The following is an 18,083-nucleotide window of genomic DNA, read 5'->3' as shown; positions in this document are numbered from 1 at the left end:
ACAGACGGACAGACGGACAGACGGACGGACAGACGGACGGACAGACGGACGGACAGACGGACAGACAGACGGAAATGGGAGACCTATTTCTTCGTCTTCTAGGGGTCATGAAAGATCGAGAAAACGTAAAAGTAGAGAGTCGGCCGACGGACTCGATTACAATACTTCATTTGCTTAGGCTCGGGAAGTAAAAAGCAAAATAGCCAAACAAATATGTAGACGGAAAAAGAGAGAATGCAATAGAAAAAGACTACCTAAACAAAGAGATACAAAACTTCTACCAAGAAGTCAGGAAGACAAGACAGATCGCGAGCACGAGAACGGTATACTGAGGGAGTAATAAAGAAGGACAACTGATTAGAGACACAGTAGAAAAACTAGATAGATGGGTGGAATATTTTGAAGACCTACTAAATGACAAGACGGTGGAAGAACAACAGCCAAAAGTGGTGATCATAAGAACTAGAATGAGAGAATTCACCACGCAAACAGTAGGAGAATATCAAGGAGGGTTTAGAGCAGGAAGATCAACCACAGATAGCAATGCAGTCCGATTGATTTTTCAGGATTCTGCGGATTGTCGTTAGTGCCAGAACGCTGTTTTTGTGAAAATTTAGACTGCAAAAAGGGACGACAGTTTGTATTGTTCACACATAAAAACAAATTGTGTAGTTAAAGTTTTATTGCTAATATTTTATTGAATAAGATACAGTACGTTCAAAAGAGCAGTGTACGATTTACTGTTTTAAGACCTATATCTTCGTAAAAAGTATTTCCTGTGGTTTAGAATTGAATGTAATTCCACAAACACCTGTAAAATCTATTGGTGACGAATCCACACACCCTAGTTTAAAATTTTGCACAACCCTTGCGACCAACACGGATGCCATCATTGTTGTCATTTCGTCCCCAACACACATCCTTTTCCCTTGAAAAATATTTACATTTTTTGTTACGGTGCAAATTGATCTTACCAATCTGAAAAGGAACAAACGCTTCCGGTTTGTAGAACTTTCCATCGTCGGTCAAAAACCTTTCAGGACGAAATTCTTCAGGGTTTTTCCACACGTTAGGATCCATATGGATTGCCCATAGTAATGGCATTATCGTTGTACCTTTCGCAATGTGAAAACCTTCAACACAAATATCCTCGGAAGTATAGCGAGGAAATCCGAGTGGTCCTGTGGTACTAATTCTACCAACTTCGGCGATAGTTGCTTTAGTATAATGTAGATTCGCGAGGTCGTTCATTTCGATCTTTTTACCTTGCCCGACCTCAAGAAGCTCTTGACGAACTTTGTCTTGGACATCTTCGTGCTGCGCCATGTGTAGGAAAATCCACATTATGTAACTTATAGGCGCTGTGGTAAAACCCATGTAGAGATCGTAGACGAGGTACGGCAGCTGGTCAAGATCGTATATGTCTTTGGTGTCTTTAGAGATTTGCAAGAGATATATCTCGATAAAATTTGAAGGAAATTCGGGGGTGGATTTTCTACAATCATCTATCAGTTTGCTCTGAATTTCACGAATTTTACGAAGGGCGTCTTTGAGTGAATTTACGCTTTGTTTGAACTGTGGTAAAAACCTGGAAGAAATAGTCAATAATTTGTTATTTGGTAAATTTTTAGCACACCGTAAAATGGGTAGAAAATTTAAAGGAGTTCCGGGAGCCGATAGTTCACCAACTACATCCAGATTTTTTCGTAGAACTAGAAAATTCTCATCGTCCCAAGAAAAAGGTTTGCCTTGAAGTAAAGTACTAGCCACACTAGTTACGTAACGAGTTACAAGTTCCCAAGGATCTAGTGGAATACAGTCACCTTGAGTTTTCACAACCTGTTCATGAAATTTATAATATAATAAGAAAACAATCCTTATTAACTCACTTGTATAAATTCGTCAACGTACTTTTCTATCATCGCTTCACACGATTTTTTGTTTGGTGAAAATTTGTTCGCTCCTGTCATTTTAAAAAAATTGGCAACCAATTTACGGTTTTTTTTCCAAACATGTCCATTCGTGTAAACGACTCCTACAATAATAATAAGTCCTTTGAAGTAGAGTTTGTCTGAAGGGGTTACCTTTGCCTTGGAACACGGTATTTAGCATATACAGAGGTGGCCTTTCTAGTGTTTCATTTTTGGCTAAAATTTTTCTCAATATTTTGCCATCGGCTACGACTGCAACGTCCGTCATCCCCAGTTTAATGCCATAAACAGGTCCGTATTTTTGAGCAAGTTTTGTCAAAGTTAAGTAAGGGGCTACGGGATCTAGTTTGTGAATGTAACCTATAACTGGTAGATTCCACGGCCCCGGAAGACGCTTTTTGCGATAAGTGATGTATAAGAAAAGTGTAAGTATCAATATTGTGACTAATGCACCCAAAAGCATCTAAAATAGGGGTTTAATTTTATTTGTTTTAAGACAATATATAGAACAGTTACCTTTATTAAATTTAACAATTTTCAACACGAAGGGTGAAATTTCACTGGAACTCGTAGAAATAACGTATTTTCAAAAACACGTTCAGAGTCAATTAAACTTATCAAAAGTGTTTGTTTTCTATAACGATTTTAATTGTTACTATTATCTACATAATAAAAACAAGATACTAAATTATTTATGAAATATTTTTACACAGACATGTTTTTGTGTTTTCAATGATAAAGGTTATACAGGGTGACTGCGAAATAAGTGCAAATATTTTAACCACGGCATCCCCCACCCTAGTAGAGCCGAAATATAGAAAAAACAAATTAAAAATCGAATGGGGCAAAACCCCCATGAACCACCCTCGATACGAAGGCACTGAGCCACCTTGTAAACAGAGTTGGAAAAACGTTCGAATAAAAACGACCTAAACACTTTCAGTTTCAATTAAAAGTAAAACCGACTTTTTGCTGCTTATCATTCGTTCATTCATTTACTCATTCATCATCATTAAAGGTCAATGTGAAAGTTTTTTGGTAATTTTGATTCTGATGGATGTTTGGTCCTTGTCACAACGATTTTAGATTGTTTATTGGAACAGAAATAAGAGCAACTTAGAATGCTACTACCTTTTTACAAGAAATGTTGAAAATGTTGTCCTTGACTAGCAATACAGGCGTCAGAGCGTTGCAAGAGGTGTGTTGATAGGTAAAAACCACTTTCACTCGTTGAAGCTCTTCGATAATTTCTGGACACTGTTGATTTCCACAAACGAACTGTTTCATACAACCGATACACATTTATCGAAAACCGTCTCTTGCAATCGTATTTGTGGACGAGCATGTGGAGTTTGATCGGACAAAAAGTGAGTTACACAACGTGGACAATTAGCGGGCTCCAAACCCTATACTTTGTCAACGTGGTATGGATGTGGCCGTATTCTTTTAATGTAGGATGCACTACAAGCTGTGAAAATCCAACTTCTTCTTTCTATCCTATCACGGCCACGATCGTGAGTTTGAAGTTGAAGGTACCATGATCTCGGAGTTTTTCTATCACTCATGCAAATGTTCGCCCACACCAATTACCATATCGACACAATCTGCATGGGAAAACTCCACCATAAATGCCTGATAAAGTCACTTTTTTGATTTTTAATCCGACTCGCTCTATTCCATTCATTGTAGTAATTATGTAGGTCACAAAACAGTCCAGCGGCGCGTACAACAATTTACATTTAATTTCAAATAATTTTTTCTAGACACTGCTACTACTTATGACCGTGAATTTTACCCAGTGACATAATCATATTGTGAGCTATTCCCCATTTTTTTTTTACATGTATTTCGCAATCACCTGGTATTATATGGTTTTCTGTGAAATATTTATTACTTGTTTATCCGCCTTTTGTACATAACTAATAAAGTTAAAAACCAAAAAACAAGAGGTGATTATTTAATCAGTCTTCACAAACATCAGTTTTTGTGGCTTAGGTTGTAACGTCAGGCCGCATTCATAAGAAAAATCTACCGCGTCTGGACTACAACACTCCACTTGCAGCTTCTGACATACAATTGCGACAAACTGAAAAATTATGTCATGTCTGCAAAATTTCCTTTCGTTGTCCAAAAATCGGTCCGGACAAAATTCTTCAGGTTTTTCCACATACTTTGGGATCCATGTGAATCGCCCAAAGCAACGCGTTGCAACGGTGTGATTAAGGAACCTTTTTTAATTTTCATATTATCGACGCAAAAATCTTTCCTGGCATAGCGGGGAAACCCTAGAGGAACAATACTTCTAATTCTGGCTGTTTCCGCAATTGTTGCTTCCGTGTACCCCCCTTTGGCTAAATCGTCCATGTTAGGAGGTTTTTCTTGCAAAACGTTCAAGAGTTCCCGACGTACTTTACTTTGGGCTTCTTGGTACCGTGCCAAGTGTTGTAAAAGCCACCGAATCGAATGGACGGTGGTTTCGGTACCAGCACCAAACAAATCAAAAAGTAGCTGTGGAAGTTGCTTAGTGTGTCAGGACCATTTCTGGTCATTTCGGTTATAAATGCATCAATAAGACTAACTGAAATTATATTATTGCGTTTCGAAAAATTTGAGACCCCATTTTTGACAAGTTTTATGAATATTATCCGTTCACGATTTTATATAGTAGGGTTGGCCATGAAAATCTAGTGAGTTTGTTGGTATTCGATGCAGAAGAATATAAATTCCCTGAACTTTTTCGGTTACGTTATGTTTTATTAAATTAAAGGTTAAAAAATATGCCAGATATATAAACATTGTTGCCGATACTTTCAGTTTTCAGTAGCAATGACCAAGTTAACGGTATCCATTTCTTAGAAAGCATAAAACTTTACGCTATTTAAAACAGTTATTCGGCTTTGTAAGTGTTTATTTCATATGTAAGGAACAAACACTAAAATTTCACTTAAACATTGTTTTCATATGAAGGGGGGTTCACCGTACGACTATTGTCGCATGCCACATTTAGCATCTCATCTTTAATTCTCAATCATCAGTTCGTTCTGCTCGCCCACTCTTCTTGGAACTAGGAATTTCGACCTTTGTGAACAACCTATTTCCATATCTTCCAACTTCTTTTTTCACTTTTCTAAGATTACTAAAAGGGCTGGTAAAAGACAACAACCTTGCACTAGTGCTTTGATGAGTTTAGCTCTTCGGAAACATTTTTCTGGCCTTAAATTGAATGATTTTTCTATATCGCTATTACTAATGCTTACGTAAGTGATCTTTATTTGCTTTTACTAAGTACTTCCAAACCAAACGCTTGTTAATAATAACGTTACTATACGCCTTCTCCAGGTCCATGAAGAGTTACAAAAAAAAATGAAAATGCTTAAAATTTGGTGCAAAATAACAACGTGGATGATCTAACTAGATTATACTTATTTTGTTGTACGTCAGGTAGTTTTTCACATACTATCTTGGTAAATTTAGAACGAAAGATGCGTAAAAATATCGAAAAGCTACAATTCACTCCATTTCCATTATTTCGCTGTGAAAATCTGTATCATCACCGTCATTTTCTAATTCAGATTCTGAATCAGATTCACCTTGCGAAATAATGAAAGGAGGTATAGATTCGTGCGAAAGATTTCCCATATTTTTTCCCCAATCTGCCAAAATAACTTTTGCACAATGTTTACAAAAATTTTGCCACATGCTTGGACTACATTTAGAAAGCGCCTCAAACCTTAAATTCTCCACCCTATTTTTTAATGAAGGTTGAGAATTTATATGCTTGTTGTAATAGTTCTTACAAAATCCCCACGCCATTTCAATTGGATTATATTGACAATGGTACAGAAGTAATCTAAGAACTTCATGGCCACTTTCTCTTAATGTCTCGTCTACCAATTTTTTTTTTCTATTGTTTCTGACGGGTTTAATTAAATCCCACAACTGTTTCTTCGAAAATTTTTTGTCAAATTCTACACTACGTTTAAAGAGCGATTACTACATTTCACGTTTTTTACTACAAAAAGTGGGTGGTTTATCCAACTGAACCGAATGATACGGTGCATTGTCTAAAACCACCACACTTTTTTGGTTCAACTTTACCAAAGCAGGAATGAGCTGATTAACCACCCAATTTTGAAAAAATATCCCGTCTATCGTTTTATGATAGTCTCTATCGTTATTTTATGAATTTAAAAAATTGTTACAACCATCCAAGAACCCCGTTGAACAACCCCCGTGGAGAATAGTAAACCTTGATCCTTCACTTTTAATTTTGGTGGGATTGCACCCAGCGACGAATGGACGAACCATTTTGACAGATCCATGTTTCATCCAAATACACGAAAGTCAAATTTTCACAAGAATTTAGAAACTGTAAATATGTTCTCAAAGATTTTTAGAATGTTGATAATTTTCAGAAATTTGGATTTCTTGGATTCCTCGAATCTCTCAAATTTTTTGAGTTCTTTGAATTTCTTGGTCTTGTTGAGTATTTAGTTGGATTTCCTTGTCTCGGTAAATTTTTTGGGTTTCTTGAAATTCTTAGTTGGATTTCTAGGATTATCTGAGTTCTTTAAGTTTCTTGAGAGTTCAAAATTTAATTAATGTTTATATTTTTAACAATTTTCAATTTCTTATGGATCTCTTGGGTTTCTTCAGTTTTTTGAATTTCTTGGAGTTTTTGGGTTTTGTTGTTCCACTGGACTTTTTAATTTTCTCGTACTTATTGGGCTCGTGGGTTTCTGAAATTTCTTGAATTTCTTGGATTATTAAAGTTTCTTGGGAGTGCAAAATTTTTGATTTTTCAGAATTTTTATATGTTTAAGAATTTTGAATTTATTAGATTTTTGGTGTGCTTACGGTTCTTGAGGTTTTAAAATTTTGTTCCAAATTTTTATTTTCTTAGAATGTTTATAATCTTCTCGGATTCCTTGGATTTCTTGGTTCCTTGGACCTCTTGGACTGCTTGGTTTTTTTATTTTAAGTTTCTTGGGATTTCTTGTGCCACTGGATTTCTGGGTTTTCTTATACTTCTTGAGCTCTTAGATTTCCGAGATTTCTTAAATTTCTTGGATTATTTGAGTATGTGAGGCTAAGTTTCTTGGTTTTGAGTTTCTTGATGCTTTAAAATTTGGTTCCAAAATTATGATTTTTAGAGTGTTGATAATTTTCAGAAATATAGATTTCGTGAATTTGTTGGATTCCTCGATTTTCTTGGGTTCTTGGAGTTCTTGGGCTTCTCGATTTTATTTAATTTTCGGGGTTTCTTCAGTTGCGTTGTCTTTTTGGATTTCCTGGCTTTCTTAGACTTCTTGGGTTCTTAGACTTCTGAGAATTTTTCGATTTCTTGGATTTCTAACGCTTCTTGAATTTCTCGAGTTTTTTAAGTTACTTAGGAGTTCAAAATTTTTGATTTTCCAGAATGTTTATATGTTCGAAGAAGTTTGAATTTCTTGGATTTCTTAATTTGCTTAAGTTTCTTGGTTTTGAGTTTCTTGAGATACTAAAATTTGGTTCCACATTCTTTTTTTTTTTTTTCAATTTATAGTTTTCAGAATCATGGATTCCTTGAGTTTTTTCAATTCCTTGGATTTTTTGGGTTTTGTTGTTCCACTGGATTTTTTAATTTTCTCGAATTTCTTGGGCTCTTGGGTTTCTGAAATTTCTTGAATTTCTTGGATTGTTAAAGTTTCTTGGGAGTGCAAAATTTTTTATTTTTCAGAATTTTTATATGTTTAAGAATTTTGAATTTATTAGATTTTTGGTGTGCTTACGGTTCTTGAGGTTTTAAAATTTTGTTCCAAATTTTTATTTTCTTAGAATGTTTATAATCTTCTCGGATTCCTTGGATTTCTTGGTTCCTTGGACCTCTTGGGCTGCTTGTTTTTTTTATTTTAAGTTTCTTAGGATTTCTTGTGCCACTGGATTTCTGGGTTTTCTTATACTTCTTGAGCTCTTAGATTTCCGAGATTTCTTAAATTTCTTGGATTATCTGAGTATGTGAGGCTAAGTTTCTTGGTTTTGAATTTCTTGAGGCTTTAAAATTTTGTTCCAAAATTATGATTTTTAGAATATTGATAATTTTTAGATATTTAGATTTCTTGAATTTGTTGGATTCCTCGATTTTCTTGGGTTCTTGGAGTTCTTGGGCTTCTCGGATTTTTGAATTTTCGGGATTTCTTCAGTTGCGTTGTCTTTTTGGATTTCCTGGCTTTCTTAGACTTCTTGGGTTCTTGGGCTTCTGAGAATTTTTCGATTTCTTGGGTTATCCGAGTTTCTAACGCTTCTTGAATTTCTCGGGTTTTTTAAGTTACTTAGGAGTTCAAAATTTTTGATTTTCCAGAATGTTTATATGTTCGAAGAAGTTTGAATTTCTTGGATTTCTTAATGTGCTTAAGTTTCTTGGTCTTGAGTTTCTTGAGATACTAAAATTTGGTTCCAAATTCTTTTTTTTTTTAATTTATAGTTGTCAGAATCCTTGAATTTTTTCAATTCCTTGGATTTTTTGGGTTTCGTTGTTCCACTGGATTTCTTAATTTTCTCGAACTCCTTGGCTGTTGGGTTTCTGAGATTTCTTGAATTTTTTGACTTTCTTAAATATCGTGAGTTTCTTGAGAGTTCAAAATTTTTGACTTTTCAGAAAGTGTATAATTTCAAGAATTTTAAATTTGTTGGATTTCTTAAGTTTCTTGGCCTTGGGTTTCTTGAGGTTTTAGAATATTCGTAATCTTCGCAATTTTGGAGTTTCTAAATTTTTTAATTTCCTTGGGTTTTTGGAATTTCTGGGGTTTCTTCAGTTTTTTTTTATTTCCGGGATTTCTTGGTTTCTTGGGCTTCTGAGATTTCTTGGATTTCCAGGATTATCCGGGTTTCTGAGGTTTGTTGAATTTCTCAAATTTCTTATGTTTCTTGGGAGTGCAATATTTTTTGTGATTCAGAATGTTTATATATTTAAGAATTTTGAATTTATTAGATTTTTTGGTGTGCTTAAGATTCTTGAGGTTTTAAAATTTTATTCCAAATTTTTGATTTTTAGAATATTGATAATAATTTATAGATTTCGGTTTTCTGAATTTCTTGTATTTCTAGAATTTCTGAAGTTCACGGAGTTCGTGGGCTTCTTGAGTTTTTGAATTTTCGGAGTTTCTTGAGTTTCGTTGTCTTTTTGGCTTTCCTTGGGTTCTTGGACTTCTTGGGTTCTTGGTCTTTTGAGACTTTTTGGATTTCCTGGGTTATCTACGTTTCTGAGGTTTCTTGAATTTCTCGAGTTTCTTAAGTTTCTTAGGAGTTAACAATTTTTTATTTTCCAAAATTTTTATGTTTTAAGAAGTTTGAATTTCTTGGATTTCTTGCTTTGCTTAAGTTTCTTGGTCTTAGGTTTCTCGAAATATTAAAGTTTTGTTCCAAATGTTTGTTTTTTTTAAGAATATTTATAGATTCCAGGATCTTGGATTCTTGTATCTCTTGATTTCTTGAGTTTTTTGAATTTCTTGGATTTTTTGGATTTCTTAATTTTCTCGAATTTCTTGGGTTCTCAGGTTTCCGAGATTTCTTGAATTTCTTAAGTTATTTGAGGGTTTCTGAGATTTCTAGAATTTCTTAAGTTATCTGAGTATGTGAGGTTTCTTGAGTTTCTCGAGAGTTCAAAATTTTCGATTTTTCAGAATGTGTATAATTCCAAGAACTTTGAGTTTCTTGGACTTGGCTTTCGTGCGGTTCTAGAATATTGGTAATCTTCAGAATTTTGGATTCTCTAAATTTTTCAAATTCGGATTTGTCGAATTTCTTGGGTTCCTTGAAATTTTTGATTTCTGAGTTTTCTCGGTTTCTTGGGCTTCTGAGATTTCTTGGATTGTCCGAATTTCTGAGGTTTCTTGAATTTCCCGAGTTTCTGAAGTTTCTTGGAAGTGCAAAATTTTTGGCTGCAACGACATGTTTTTGTTCACATAGAATTTTGCTACCATTTACTTCCTTATGTTTATAACCCATTGACTTAAGAATTTTGTATATTGTGGTTTGCCCCCCTTTAAATTCCAACTGTTCCCTGAATATGCTAAGAGTATCTACAGTGAAATATTGTTTTTTCTCATTAAGTTGCCAAATTTGTCATTGCAGCTCTTTCCGAAACATATAATTTTTAATGTTTTTAAATTTTGGTCCCCTGTTGATAAAATTTTCGCTACAGTTGATGAAAAAAAAAATAAAAAACATTTTACAGTGTATTTTTACATTACAGAAAATGTGTTCGAGACCCTCATAATTACTTCTTCGAAAGGGCCTGTCTTTTCGAAACTGTCAAAAACATCTTTTTATTGCAATTTTTTGTTGTAGTAAAACTATTTTAGGCATTTTCTTTTTAAATAATGTCGCAAAGATCTGTGAATATCTGAAGACCTTTTATTGATAATATTTTATTGAATAGTATACATTATGTTTTAAGTACCTATAACCTCGTAAAAAGTATTTGTTGTGGTTTAGGATTAAGCATAATACCACAAACACCTGTAAAATCTAATGGTGACGAATCCACACATCCTAATTTAAAATTTCGTACAACCGTTGCGACAAACATCGATGTCATCATTGTGGCCATTTCTTCACCAATACAAATTCGTTTGCCTTGAAAAATATTTACATTTTCTTTTCGTTAGTCAACGTGTTGCATCTTACCAGTTTGAAAAGGAAGAAATGTTTCCGGTTTATAAAACTTTCCATCGTCGTTCAAAAATCTTTCGGGACGAAATTCTTCAGGGTTTTTCCACACTTTAGGATCCATATGAATTGCCCATAATAACGGGATTATCGTTGTATCTTTCATAATGGGAAAACCGTCAATGCAAATGTCCTCGGAAGTATAGTGAGGAAATCCTAGTGGTCCTATAGTTCTAATTCTAGCCACTTCGGCGATAGTTGCTTTAGTATAATGTAGGTTGGCGAAGTCGTCCATTTCGATTGTTTTACCTCGTACGACCTGAAGAAGTTCTCGTCGAACTTTGTTTTGCACAGTTTCATATTGTGCCAAGTGTAGTAGAATCCACAGTAACCAAGTTGTAACAGTTGTGGTAGCAGAACTGTGGAGATCAAATAAAAGAGAGTGCAACTGGTCAAGATTGTATATGTCTTTCGGGCCTTTAGACATTTGCAGAAGAAACATCTCGATCAAATTTGATGGAGAATCTGCGTTGGTATCAGTAATGGATTTTTCGCATTCGGTTATGAGTTGATTCTGAATTTCACGAACTTTACCGACGGCCTGTTGCAACGAAATTAGACATTTATTGAACTTGGGTAGAAAACTACAACAAATAGTCAAATTGTAAGTTATGTTATGGTGTAAAGCATCAACACACCGTAAACAGGGTAAGAAATTTAATGGAGTCCCCCCGGGGCCTGCTAGTTCCACAACTTTATCCAGATTTGCTTTGAGAATGAGAAGATTCTTATCGTCCGAAGCAAATGGTTTCCCAAGTAGTAACGTACTAGACACATTAGTTACGTAACGAGTTACAAATTCGTGAGGGTCCAGTGGGAAATGATCACCCTGGGTTGTGATGACCTATTTATGAAAAAACCGTACACAGACATTTAAAAAGTTACCAACTTACTTGCATAAATTCGTCTAAACGTTTCTTTATCAACGTTTCCAGTGTTTTCTTTTTTGATGCAACTTTGTTGGCCCCCCATAGTTTAAAAAATTTTTTTACAAATTTTCGTTGGTCTTTCCATAAAGTTAAATTATTCGTGTAAACGAGTCCTACCAAAAATAATAATAATAATAACAAATTCTCTAAAGTAGAGTTTTTCTGAAAGGGGTACCTTTGTCTGCGAACACGGTTCTTAACGTGTATATAGATGGTCTTTCGAACGTTTCATTTCTGGCTAAAATTTTTTTCAATATTTTGCCGTTGGCTACGACTACAACGTCCATCGATCCCAGTTTAAGGCCATAAACAGGTCCGTATTTTTGAGAAAGTTTTGTTAAAGTCAAGTAGGGGGCTGCTAAATCTAGTTTGTGAATGTAGCCTATAAGGGGGAGGTTCCATGGCCCTGGAAGTCGCTTTTTACGATGAGTGAAGTATAATAAAAGTATTGATATTAATACTGTGACTAATACAGCCTCCAGCATCTAAAATACAGATTTTAGTTTTATTTGTTGGAGAAAGTACAACACAATACTTATTCACCTTTCTTAGATTTAACGATTTCCAAGACGAAGGTTGAGTTTCACTGGAACAAATAACAATAACAAACCTTCAGAACTAAGGTATCTACCTGTTATTTCAATAACGTTATTATAAAAACTTGAAGTCCATTAAATTCATTAAGACTTCTTATTTTTATTACGTTTTAAATTATTAGCATTTCATTAACATATAATATCTGTTATTAAAAGAATAGTCTAATAAAATCTGACTTTTATGTAGAAATGTAAAATTTTGGTTTCACAACAGATGGTAAATTGAAATTTCGTTTATAAATATTGTCACGCTGATCGGTAATTAAAATCGCCATGGGTAAAACTCAACAATTTATACTTAGTAACTCGGATTTACACGACTAATTACACAACAATTATGTACAAAATAAAGTGAGTAACTTTGATGTTCAAGTTTTGCCGTATTTAAGGGTGTTGTAGAAGAAAAGTGGAGGATTTAAGTTGACTAAACAAAAACAAAAATTTACCATTTTAGACATGTTTAATGTTTTTGATTGTCGAAATAAGTCTATACACATTTTGAAAAACGGCAAAATGTAGCTTCGGCCACCCACCCTATCTCAGTTGTGTGAACACAAATAAATTTAAGGTCGTTGAGCGACCCTTAAAACATCCATGTCGTTCGTCAATAATGGCAGATTTAACAGAGAAATAGACTATATCTGTCACAATTGCCTAAAATATTTTTGGTATGTAGCATAAATTACTAACAAGGCGATCATTGGCTATATTTTCACGGTTCTTGAACACTGGAACAACACTAGAAATTTTCTAGGTTTTCGGAAATGTAGACAGGTTTGTAGATTTATTAAACAATAACTAGTGTTGGGGACAGATACTTTTAAAAATATCTAGATACAGATACAGATATATGGAAGATAAAAATATCTAGATACAGATTGTTTTCGATATTTTCGAAATGTTACAAATACAAGAAAACAGATACCAAGATTTACACTTAAACATAATCGGCATATTCTAGGGCAAAACGGACCTGCCAAGCCCGCCTCGCGTTAGCTCCAACAATGAAAAAGTGAAGAAATGACATGAAAATTTCGTTTTAAATTGGTGGGAAATTGGTGTCATTTTGCATATTTTTGAAAATTTCAAAATGAAAACGGATATGACTTCTGCGACCCGAAATCTACAAGAAAATGCATTAGGTGAAATTTCTAAAATTTTGTTGAAAATTGGTGGAAATTGGTGTTATTTTGCATATTTTTGAATATTTCAAAGGACGATTCTGGAAAAACCATTGGAGTTATCGAAGAAATGAAAACGGATATGACTTCTGCGGCCCAAAATCTACAAGAAAATGTATTAAGTAAAATTTTGAAAATTTTGTTGAAAATTGGTGGGCAATTGGGGTTATTTTGCATATTTTTGAATATTTCAAAGGACGATTCTGGAAAAACCATTGGAGTTATCGAAGAAATGAAAACGGATATGACTTCTACGGCCCGAAATCTACAAGAAAATGTATTAAGTGAAATTTCGAAAATTTTGTTGAGAGGTGGGAAATTGGGGTTATTTTGCATATTTTTGAATATTTCAAAGGACGATTCTGGAAAAACCATTGGATTTATCGAAGAAATGAAAACGGATATGACTTCTACGGCCCGAAATCTACAAGAAAATGTATTAAGTGAAATTTCGAAAATTTTGTTGAGAGGTGGGAAATTGGGGTTATTTTGCATATTTGTGAATATTTCAAAGAATGATTCTGGGAAAACCATTGGCGTTATCGAAGAAATTAAAACGGATATGACTTCTGCGGCCCGAAATCTACAAGAAAATGTATTAAGTGAAATTTCGAAAATTTTGTTGAAAATTGGTGGGAAATTGGGGTTATTTTGCATATTTTTGAATATTTCAAAGGACGATTGTGGGAAAACCATTGTAGTTATCGAAGAAATGAAAACGGATATGACTTCTGCTGCCCGAAATCTACAAGAAAATGCATTAAGTGAAATTTCGAAAATTTTGTTGAAAATTGGTGGTAAATTGGTGTTATTTTGCATATTTTTGAATATTTCAAAGGACGATTCTGGGAAAACCATTGGAGTTATCGAAGAAATGAAAACGGATATGACTTCTGCGGCCCAAAATCTACAAGAAAATGTATTAAGTAAAATTTTGAAAATTTTGTTGAAAATTGGTGGGAAATTGGGGTTATTTTGCATATTTTTGAATATTTCAAAGGACGATTCTGAGAAAACCATTGGAGTTATCGAAGAAATGAAAACGCATATGACTTCTGCGGCCCGAAATCTACAAGAAAATGTATTAAGTGAAATTTCGAAAATTTTGTTGAAAGTTGGTGGGAAATTGGGGTTATTTAGCATATTTTTGAATACTTCAAAGGACGATTCTGGGAAAACCATTGGAGTTATCGAAGAAATGAAAACGGATATGACTTCTGCGGCCCTAAATCTGCAAGAAAATGTATTAAGTGAAATTTCGAAAATTTTGTTGAAAATTGGTGGGAAATTGGGGTTATTTTGCATATTTTTGAATATTTCAAAGGACGATTCTGGAAAAACCATTGGATTTATCGAAGAAATGAAAACGGATATGACTTCTACGGCCCGAAATCTACAAGAAAATGTATTAAGTGAAATTTCGAAAATTTTGTTGAAAATTGGTGGGAAATTGGGGTTATTTTGCATATTTTTGAGGATTTCAAAGGACGATTCTGGGAAAACCATTGGAGTTATCGAAGAAATGAAAACGGATATGACTTCTGAGGCCCGAAATCTACAAGAAAATGTATTAAGTAAAATTTCGAAAATTCTGTTGAAAATTGGTGGGAAATTGGGGTTATTTTGCATATTTTTGAATATTTCAAAGGACGATTCTATGAAAACCATTGGAGTTATCGAAGAAATGAAAACGGATATGCTACATTTGTCTGAAAAATAAAGATATAAAACAGTGACAAATATGCGATTTATCCGAGAGAAATGTATGTATTGGACATTCGATTAGTCGATTACAGAACTAATTTGTGTTAATTGAAAAAATTAATCATTATGTAACACGCAATTCTTATTTTCTAAAAATAATAACATACCTGAAACAAATATTTTTACTATTAAAATTACTCTTATTTAATAACACAAATACAACCAGCGGGCCTACCGGACCCGGGTTGCTCAGATGCACAGATAAAATGCAATCCCCCGATAAGCGTAAAACGCAGTGAATAGTGAATTGTGGTTTATGGTTTTTAAAATACCATCTTACCATGGCTTAGATTTATTACTCCTCAGGATTATATTTAAAGATATAAAAATCTATAAAAAACTTCAACGTCAAAATTGGCCTCCTTGCTTAAAAAAAAATGATACGGCACATTAAAATAGATGACAAACAAGTAAAAAAATAAAAAACGTGGGGTGAAACGTACCATTTTACTTTCTACGGATTTCAATTTAGAAATTTCATCTGAAACGTCCGATAATAATGGTTAAACCCGACTCATTCATAGGAGAGTTGGATTTGAAATAACAAACAATGCTTTTGGAATCACTAAAATTTCTATATATTTGGTAAATATAAATTAAAGAAAAAAAAATTCGTACTTGTTAAGATAAGATTGATTTTGGAAAATGATATAGCCTGTAAAAAAACAGAGGGTGGGTGGGCGGGGCTAGTCCTTCCTAAGATACGACTGGTTTTGGAAAATGGCATACCCTCCATGAAAATAGAGGGCGAGTGGGCGGGATTCATAAACCACATATACCGGAGTATCTTATCTTGTAAAATTTAAATATTATTTACTATTGTAAATTTTGGCGATGACGTGAACAAATGGTTGGTAGGAATTTTACCATCTACATGGTATTCGTAATCCACATATAAAATTTGACAACTGGTTCAGTAGTTTCGGAGATTATTTGTCTAACAAAAGTTCGGACAGAGGGCAGACAGACAGACAGACAAACAGATGCGTCATGGCCCACTAAGGTAGAAACTTAAAAAAATCACACGGTATAACATTAAACAGAACTACAAAAACTAACATTGCATGAGCATTATAATCACTGACTTATCACGGAAAAATTACCAGTTTTATCAGTAGGGTATGTTGGCATGTAAAATTTCTAATCAGTGGTGACACGTCCACTCATAAACAAATTTTGATTAACGAGACTCTTGACGTTTTAATATAATTTCTGATCAACTTGGACGAAATGTATATTCCTGATATTATATGACTAAGTAATATGTGTATGATTATAACCACTTTAAAAATGTTTTCAGTTTTTTGTTGTGAAAAGAAAACTACGTGTATCGAGAAAAAAAGGCAAAATATAAGCCCCACCCACCCACCCTGTCTCGATTGTAATGATTTTTTAATTCGCTGTGAGCCGCTGGGAGGAGCTTAATTGCAAAATTCTCGTTTTTCTACAAAAAGTCACCATATGAAACATGTTCTTAAGTAACAGTGTTGCCCAAAGAAAACTATCCAGATTAAGTAAAAAAAAAAGCCAAAATTAACCCTTTCGGAATTTTCTAAAGTGTCTATATTAAGAAAAAAAGGCAAAATATAAGCCCCGGCCGCCCGCCCAATCTCAATTGTGATGATTTTTGGCTTTACTTTTTTCTTAATATACCTACATAGTATTCTTTGAACAACACGATACTCAAAAACATGGTTTTAATTTCTCTTAGAGAAGTAAAGATTTTGCAGCTAAGCTCCGCCCCCTCGCCTCACGACGAATAAAAAAAATCATCAGAATTGAGATAGGGCGGGTGGGCGGGGTTTATATTTGGCCTTTTTTTCTTAATGTACATGTAGCCATCTTGCCATAACAAAAAACTTAGAACATGATTAACATTTTTGCAAGGAAAAGATCAACACAAATTAGTTTAAATTTTATTAGCTTCAGAATATTTAACTTTTTTTATAGAATGTCGAGCGTAAAAGTCCAAAACCTATTCCACATTATGTATATTAGATTTTTTATAAAAGTCATGTAATGTTAATATAAAATGTAATAAGGACAGTGGTTTTGCGGTCATTTACCACTTTAAACATGTTCTCAGTTTCTTGTCGTGGAAAGAAAACTACGTATATTAAGAAAAAAAGGCAAAATATAAGCCCGACCCACCCACCCTCTCTCAATTGTGATGATTTTTTTATTTGTCGTGAACCGGTGGGCGGAGCTTAAAGCAAAATCAATAATTATTGATTACATTAGCAGATTTATAAAAATTGTATTACACATTTTCAGTTTTAGCAACCTCGCCAATTATGTTCTCCTATGGAGTAGGAGTGGAAACTAATAGAATCTAGGATGTGAAAAAATAAAAAAGGGCCCACCGTAAATATTTTGTTGTATACTATTTGCTAATGGAATTGTAAAAATCGGTATATGTATTTTAACTGGCTATTTTGGAAAAACGATAGAAATTTTCGACGAAACGAAGTCTAAAATGACATCTGGTTGAAATGGTTGAAAAATGGTCAGAAATGTCAAAAGTGTCAAAATCAAAATGCTAGCCCCGCCCACCCGCCCTCTATTTTCTTGGAAGATATGTCATTTGCCAGAAACAGTCTTGTCTTATCAAGTACTAGCCCCGCCCACCCACCCTCTGTTTTCTTAGGGGGTATGTCATTTGTCAAAATCAGTTTTATCTTAGCAAGTACTAGCCCCAGTCTCCTCAATCTAAAGATTTATTTTTTTTCTGTTAAGTATAAGATCATTAATTTTATTTAGACCGGATAAAATTAATCACTGAAATGAAGGCCGGGTGGGTGGGCGGGGCTAATTATGTTCTTCTATGGAGTGGAAGTGGAAACTAATAGAATCTAGGATGTGAAAAAAGTAAAAAACGCTCACTGTTACTAATGGAACTGCAAAAATTGATATATTTCAACTGGCGATTTTGAGAAAACGATAGAAATATTCGAAAAAACGAAGCCCTAAAAT

The 18,083-nt window shown here is 34.0% G+C and overlaps 3 protein-coding genes across 4 annotated transcripts; all 3 read right to left on the bottom strand.

The window, feature by feature from the left end:
* Positions 1-664: 664 nt before the first annotated feature.
* Positions 665-2,556, bottom strand: LOC135132200 (cytochrome P450 306a1-like). Its single transcript, XM_064060203.1, has 6 exons — positions 2,448-2,556; positions 2,085-2,394; positions 1,890-2,035; positions 1,637-1,839; positions 975-1,588; positions 665-928 (listed from the first exon to the last, which is right to left on the bottom strand). The coding sequence occupies exons 2-6, from the start codon at positions 2,392-2,394 to the stop codon at positions 753-755; spliced, it is 1,449 nt and encodes a 482-aa protein (XP_063916273.1). The 5' UTR covers positions 2,448-2,556; the 3' UTR covers positions 665-752.
* Positions 2,557-3,423: 867 nt separating this feature from the next.
* Positions 3,424-5,276, bottom strand: LOC135131738 (cytochrome P450 306a1-like). The gene is made up of 3 exons (XM_064059586.1): positions 5,229-5,276; positions 4,103-4,439; positions 3,424-3,485 (listed from the first exon to the last, which is right to left on the bottom strand). The coding sequence occupies exons 1-3, from the start codon at positions 5,274-5,276 to the stop codon at positions 3,424-3,426; spliced, it is 447 nt and encodes a 148-aa protein (XP_063915656.1).
* A 5,062-nt stretch (positions 5,277-10,338) lies between these two features.
* Positions 10,339-12,191, bottom strand: LOC135132302 (cytochrome P450 2U1-like). Of its 2 annotated transcripts, none has more exons than XM_064060350.1 (6): positions 12,113-12,191; positions 11,745-12,054; positions 11,534-11,682; positions 11,279-11,484; positions 10,599-11,224; positions 10,339-10,547 (listed from the first exon to the last, which is right to left on the bottom strand). In XM_064060350.1, the coding sequence occupies exons 2-6, from the start codon at positions 12,052-12,054 to the stop codon at positions 10,372-10,374; spliced, it is 1,467 nt and encodes a 488-aa protein (XP_063916420.1). In that variant the 5' UTR covers positions 12,113-12,191; the 3' UTR covers positions 10,339-10,371. The 2 variants fall into 2 exon arrangements, with proteins under 2 accessions (XP_063916420.1, XP_063916421.1); XM_064060351.1 differs by having other exon boundaries at positions 11,745-11,975; positions 12,113-12,190.
* Between the last annotated feature and the right edge of the window lie 5,892 nt (positions 12,192-18,083).

This window comes from Zophobas morio, unplaced genomic scaffold (genome assembly GCF_036711695.1).
Source record: "Zophobas morio isolate AGI-343-1 ecotype UQ-CSIRO unplaced genomic scaffold, CSIRO_AGI_Zmor_V1 ptg000021l, whole genome shotgun sequence".
NCBI lineage: Eukaryota > Metazoa > Arthropoda > Insecta > Coleoptera > Tenebrionidae > Zophobas > Zophobas morio.
Note: the sequence above shows the minus strand (reverse complement) of the source record. Positions and strands in the feature narration are given on the sequence as shown.

What these genes read in the sequence shown, in the direction of transcription:
- LOC135132200 (XM_064060203.1), bottom strand. Translation starts at nt 2,394, where the DNA reads ATGCTTTTGGGTGCATTAGTCACAATATTGATACTTACACTTTTCTTA. An exon ending in ACGTTGACGAATTTATACAA is followed by an intron (nt 1,840 to 1,889) that starts GTGAGTTAATAA and finishes TTTCATGAACAG; the next exon opens with GTTGTGAAAACTCAAGGTGA. An exon ending in AATTTTCTACCCATTTTACG is followed by an intron (nt 1,589 to 1,636) that starts GTGTGCTAAAAA and finishes TATTTCTTCCAG; the next exon opens with GTTTTTACCACAGTTCAAAC.
- LOC135131738 (XM_064059586.1), bottom strand. Translation starts at nt 5,276, where the DNA reads ATGGACCTGGAGAAGGCGTATAGTAACGTTATTATTAACAAGCGTTTG. An exon ending in TTATTATTAACAAGCGTTTG is followed by an intron (nt 4,440 to 5,228) that starts GTTTGGAAGTAC and finishes CAACTTCCACAG; the next exon opens with CTACTTTTTGATTTGTTTGG. An exon ending in CGATTCACATGGATCCCAAA is followed by an intron (nt 3,486 to 4,102) that starts GTATGTGGAAAA and finishes CATGAGTGATAG; the next exon opens with AAAAACTCCGAGATCATGGT.
- LOC135132302 (XM_064060350.1), bottom strand. Translation starts at nt 12,054, where the DNA reads ATGCTGGAGGCTGTATTAGTCACAGTATTAATATCAATACTTTTATTA. An exon ending in AACCGTGTTCGCAGACAAAG is followed by an intron (nt 11,683 to 11,744) that starts GTACCCCTTTCA and finishes TATTTTTGGTAG; the next exon opens with GACTCGTTTACACGAATAAT. An exon ending in AATTTCTTACCCTGTTTACG is followed by an intron (nt 11,225 to 11,278) that starts GTGTGTTGATGC and finishes TATTTGTTGTAG; the next exon opens with TTTTCTACCCAAGTTCAATA.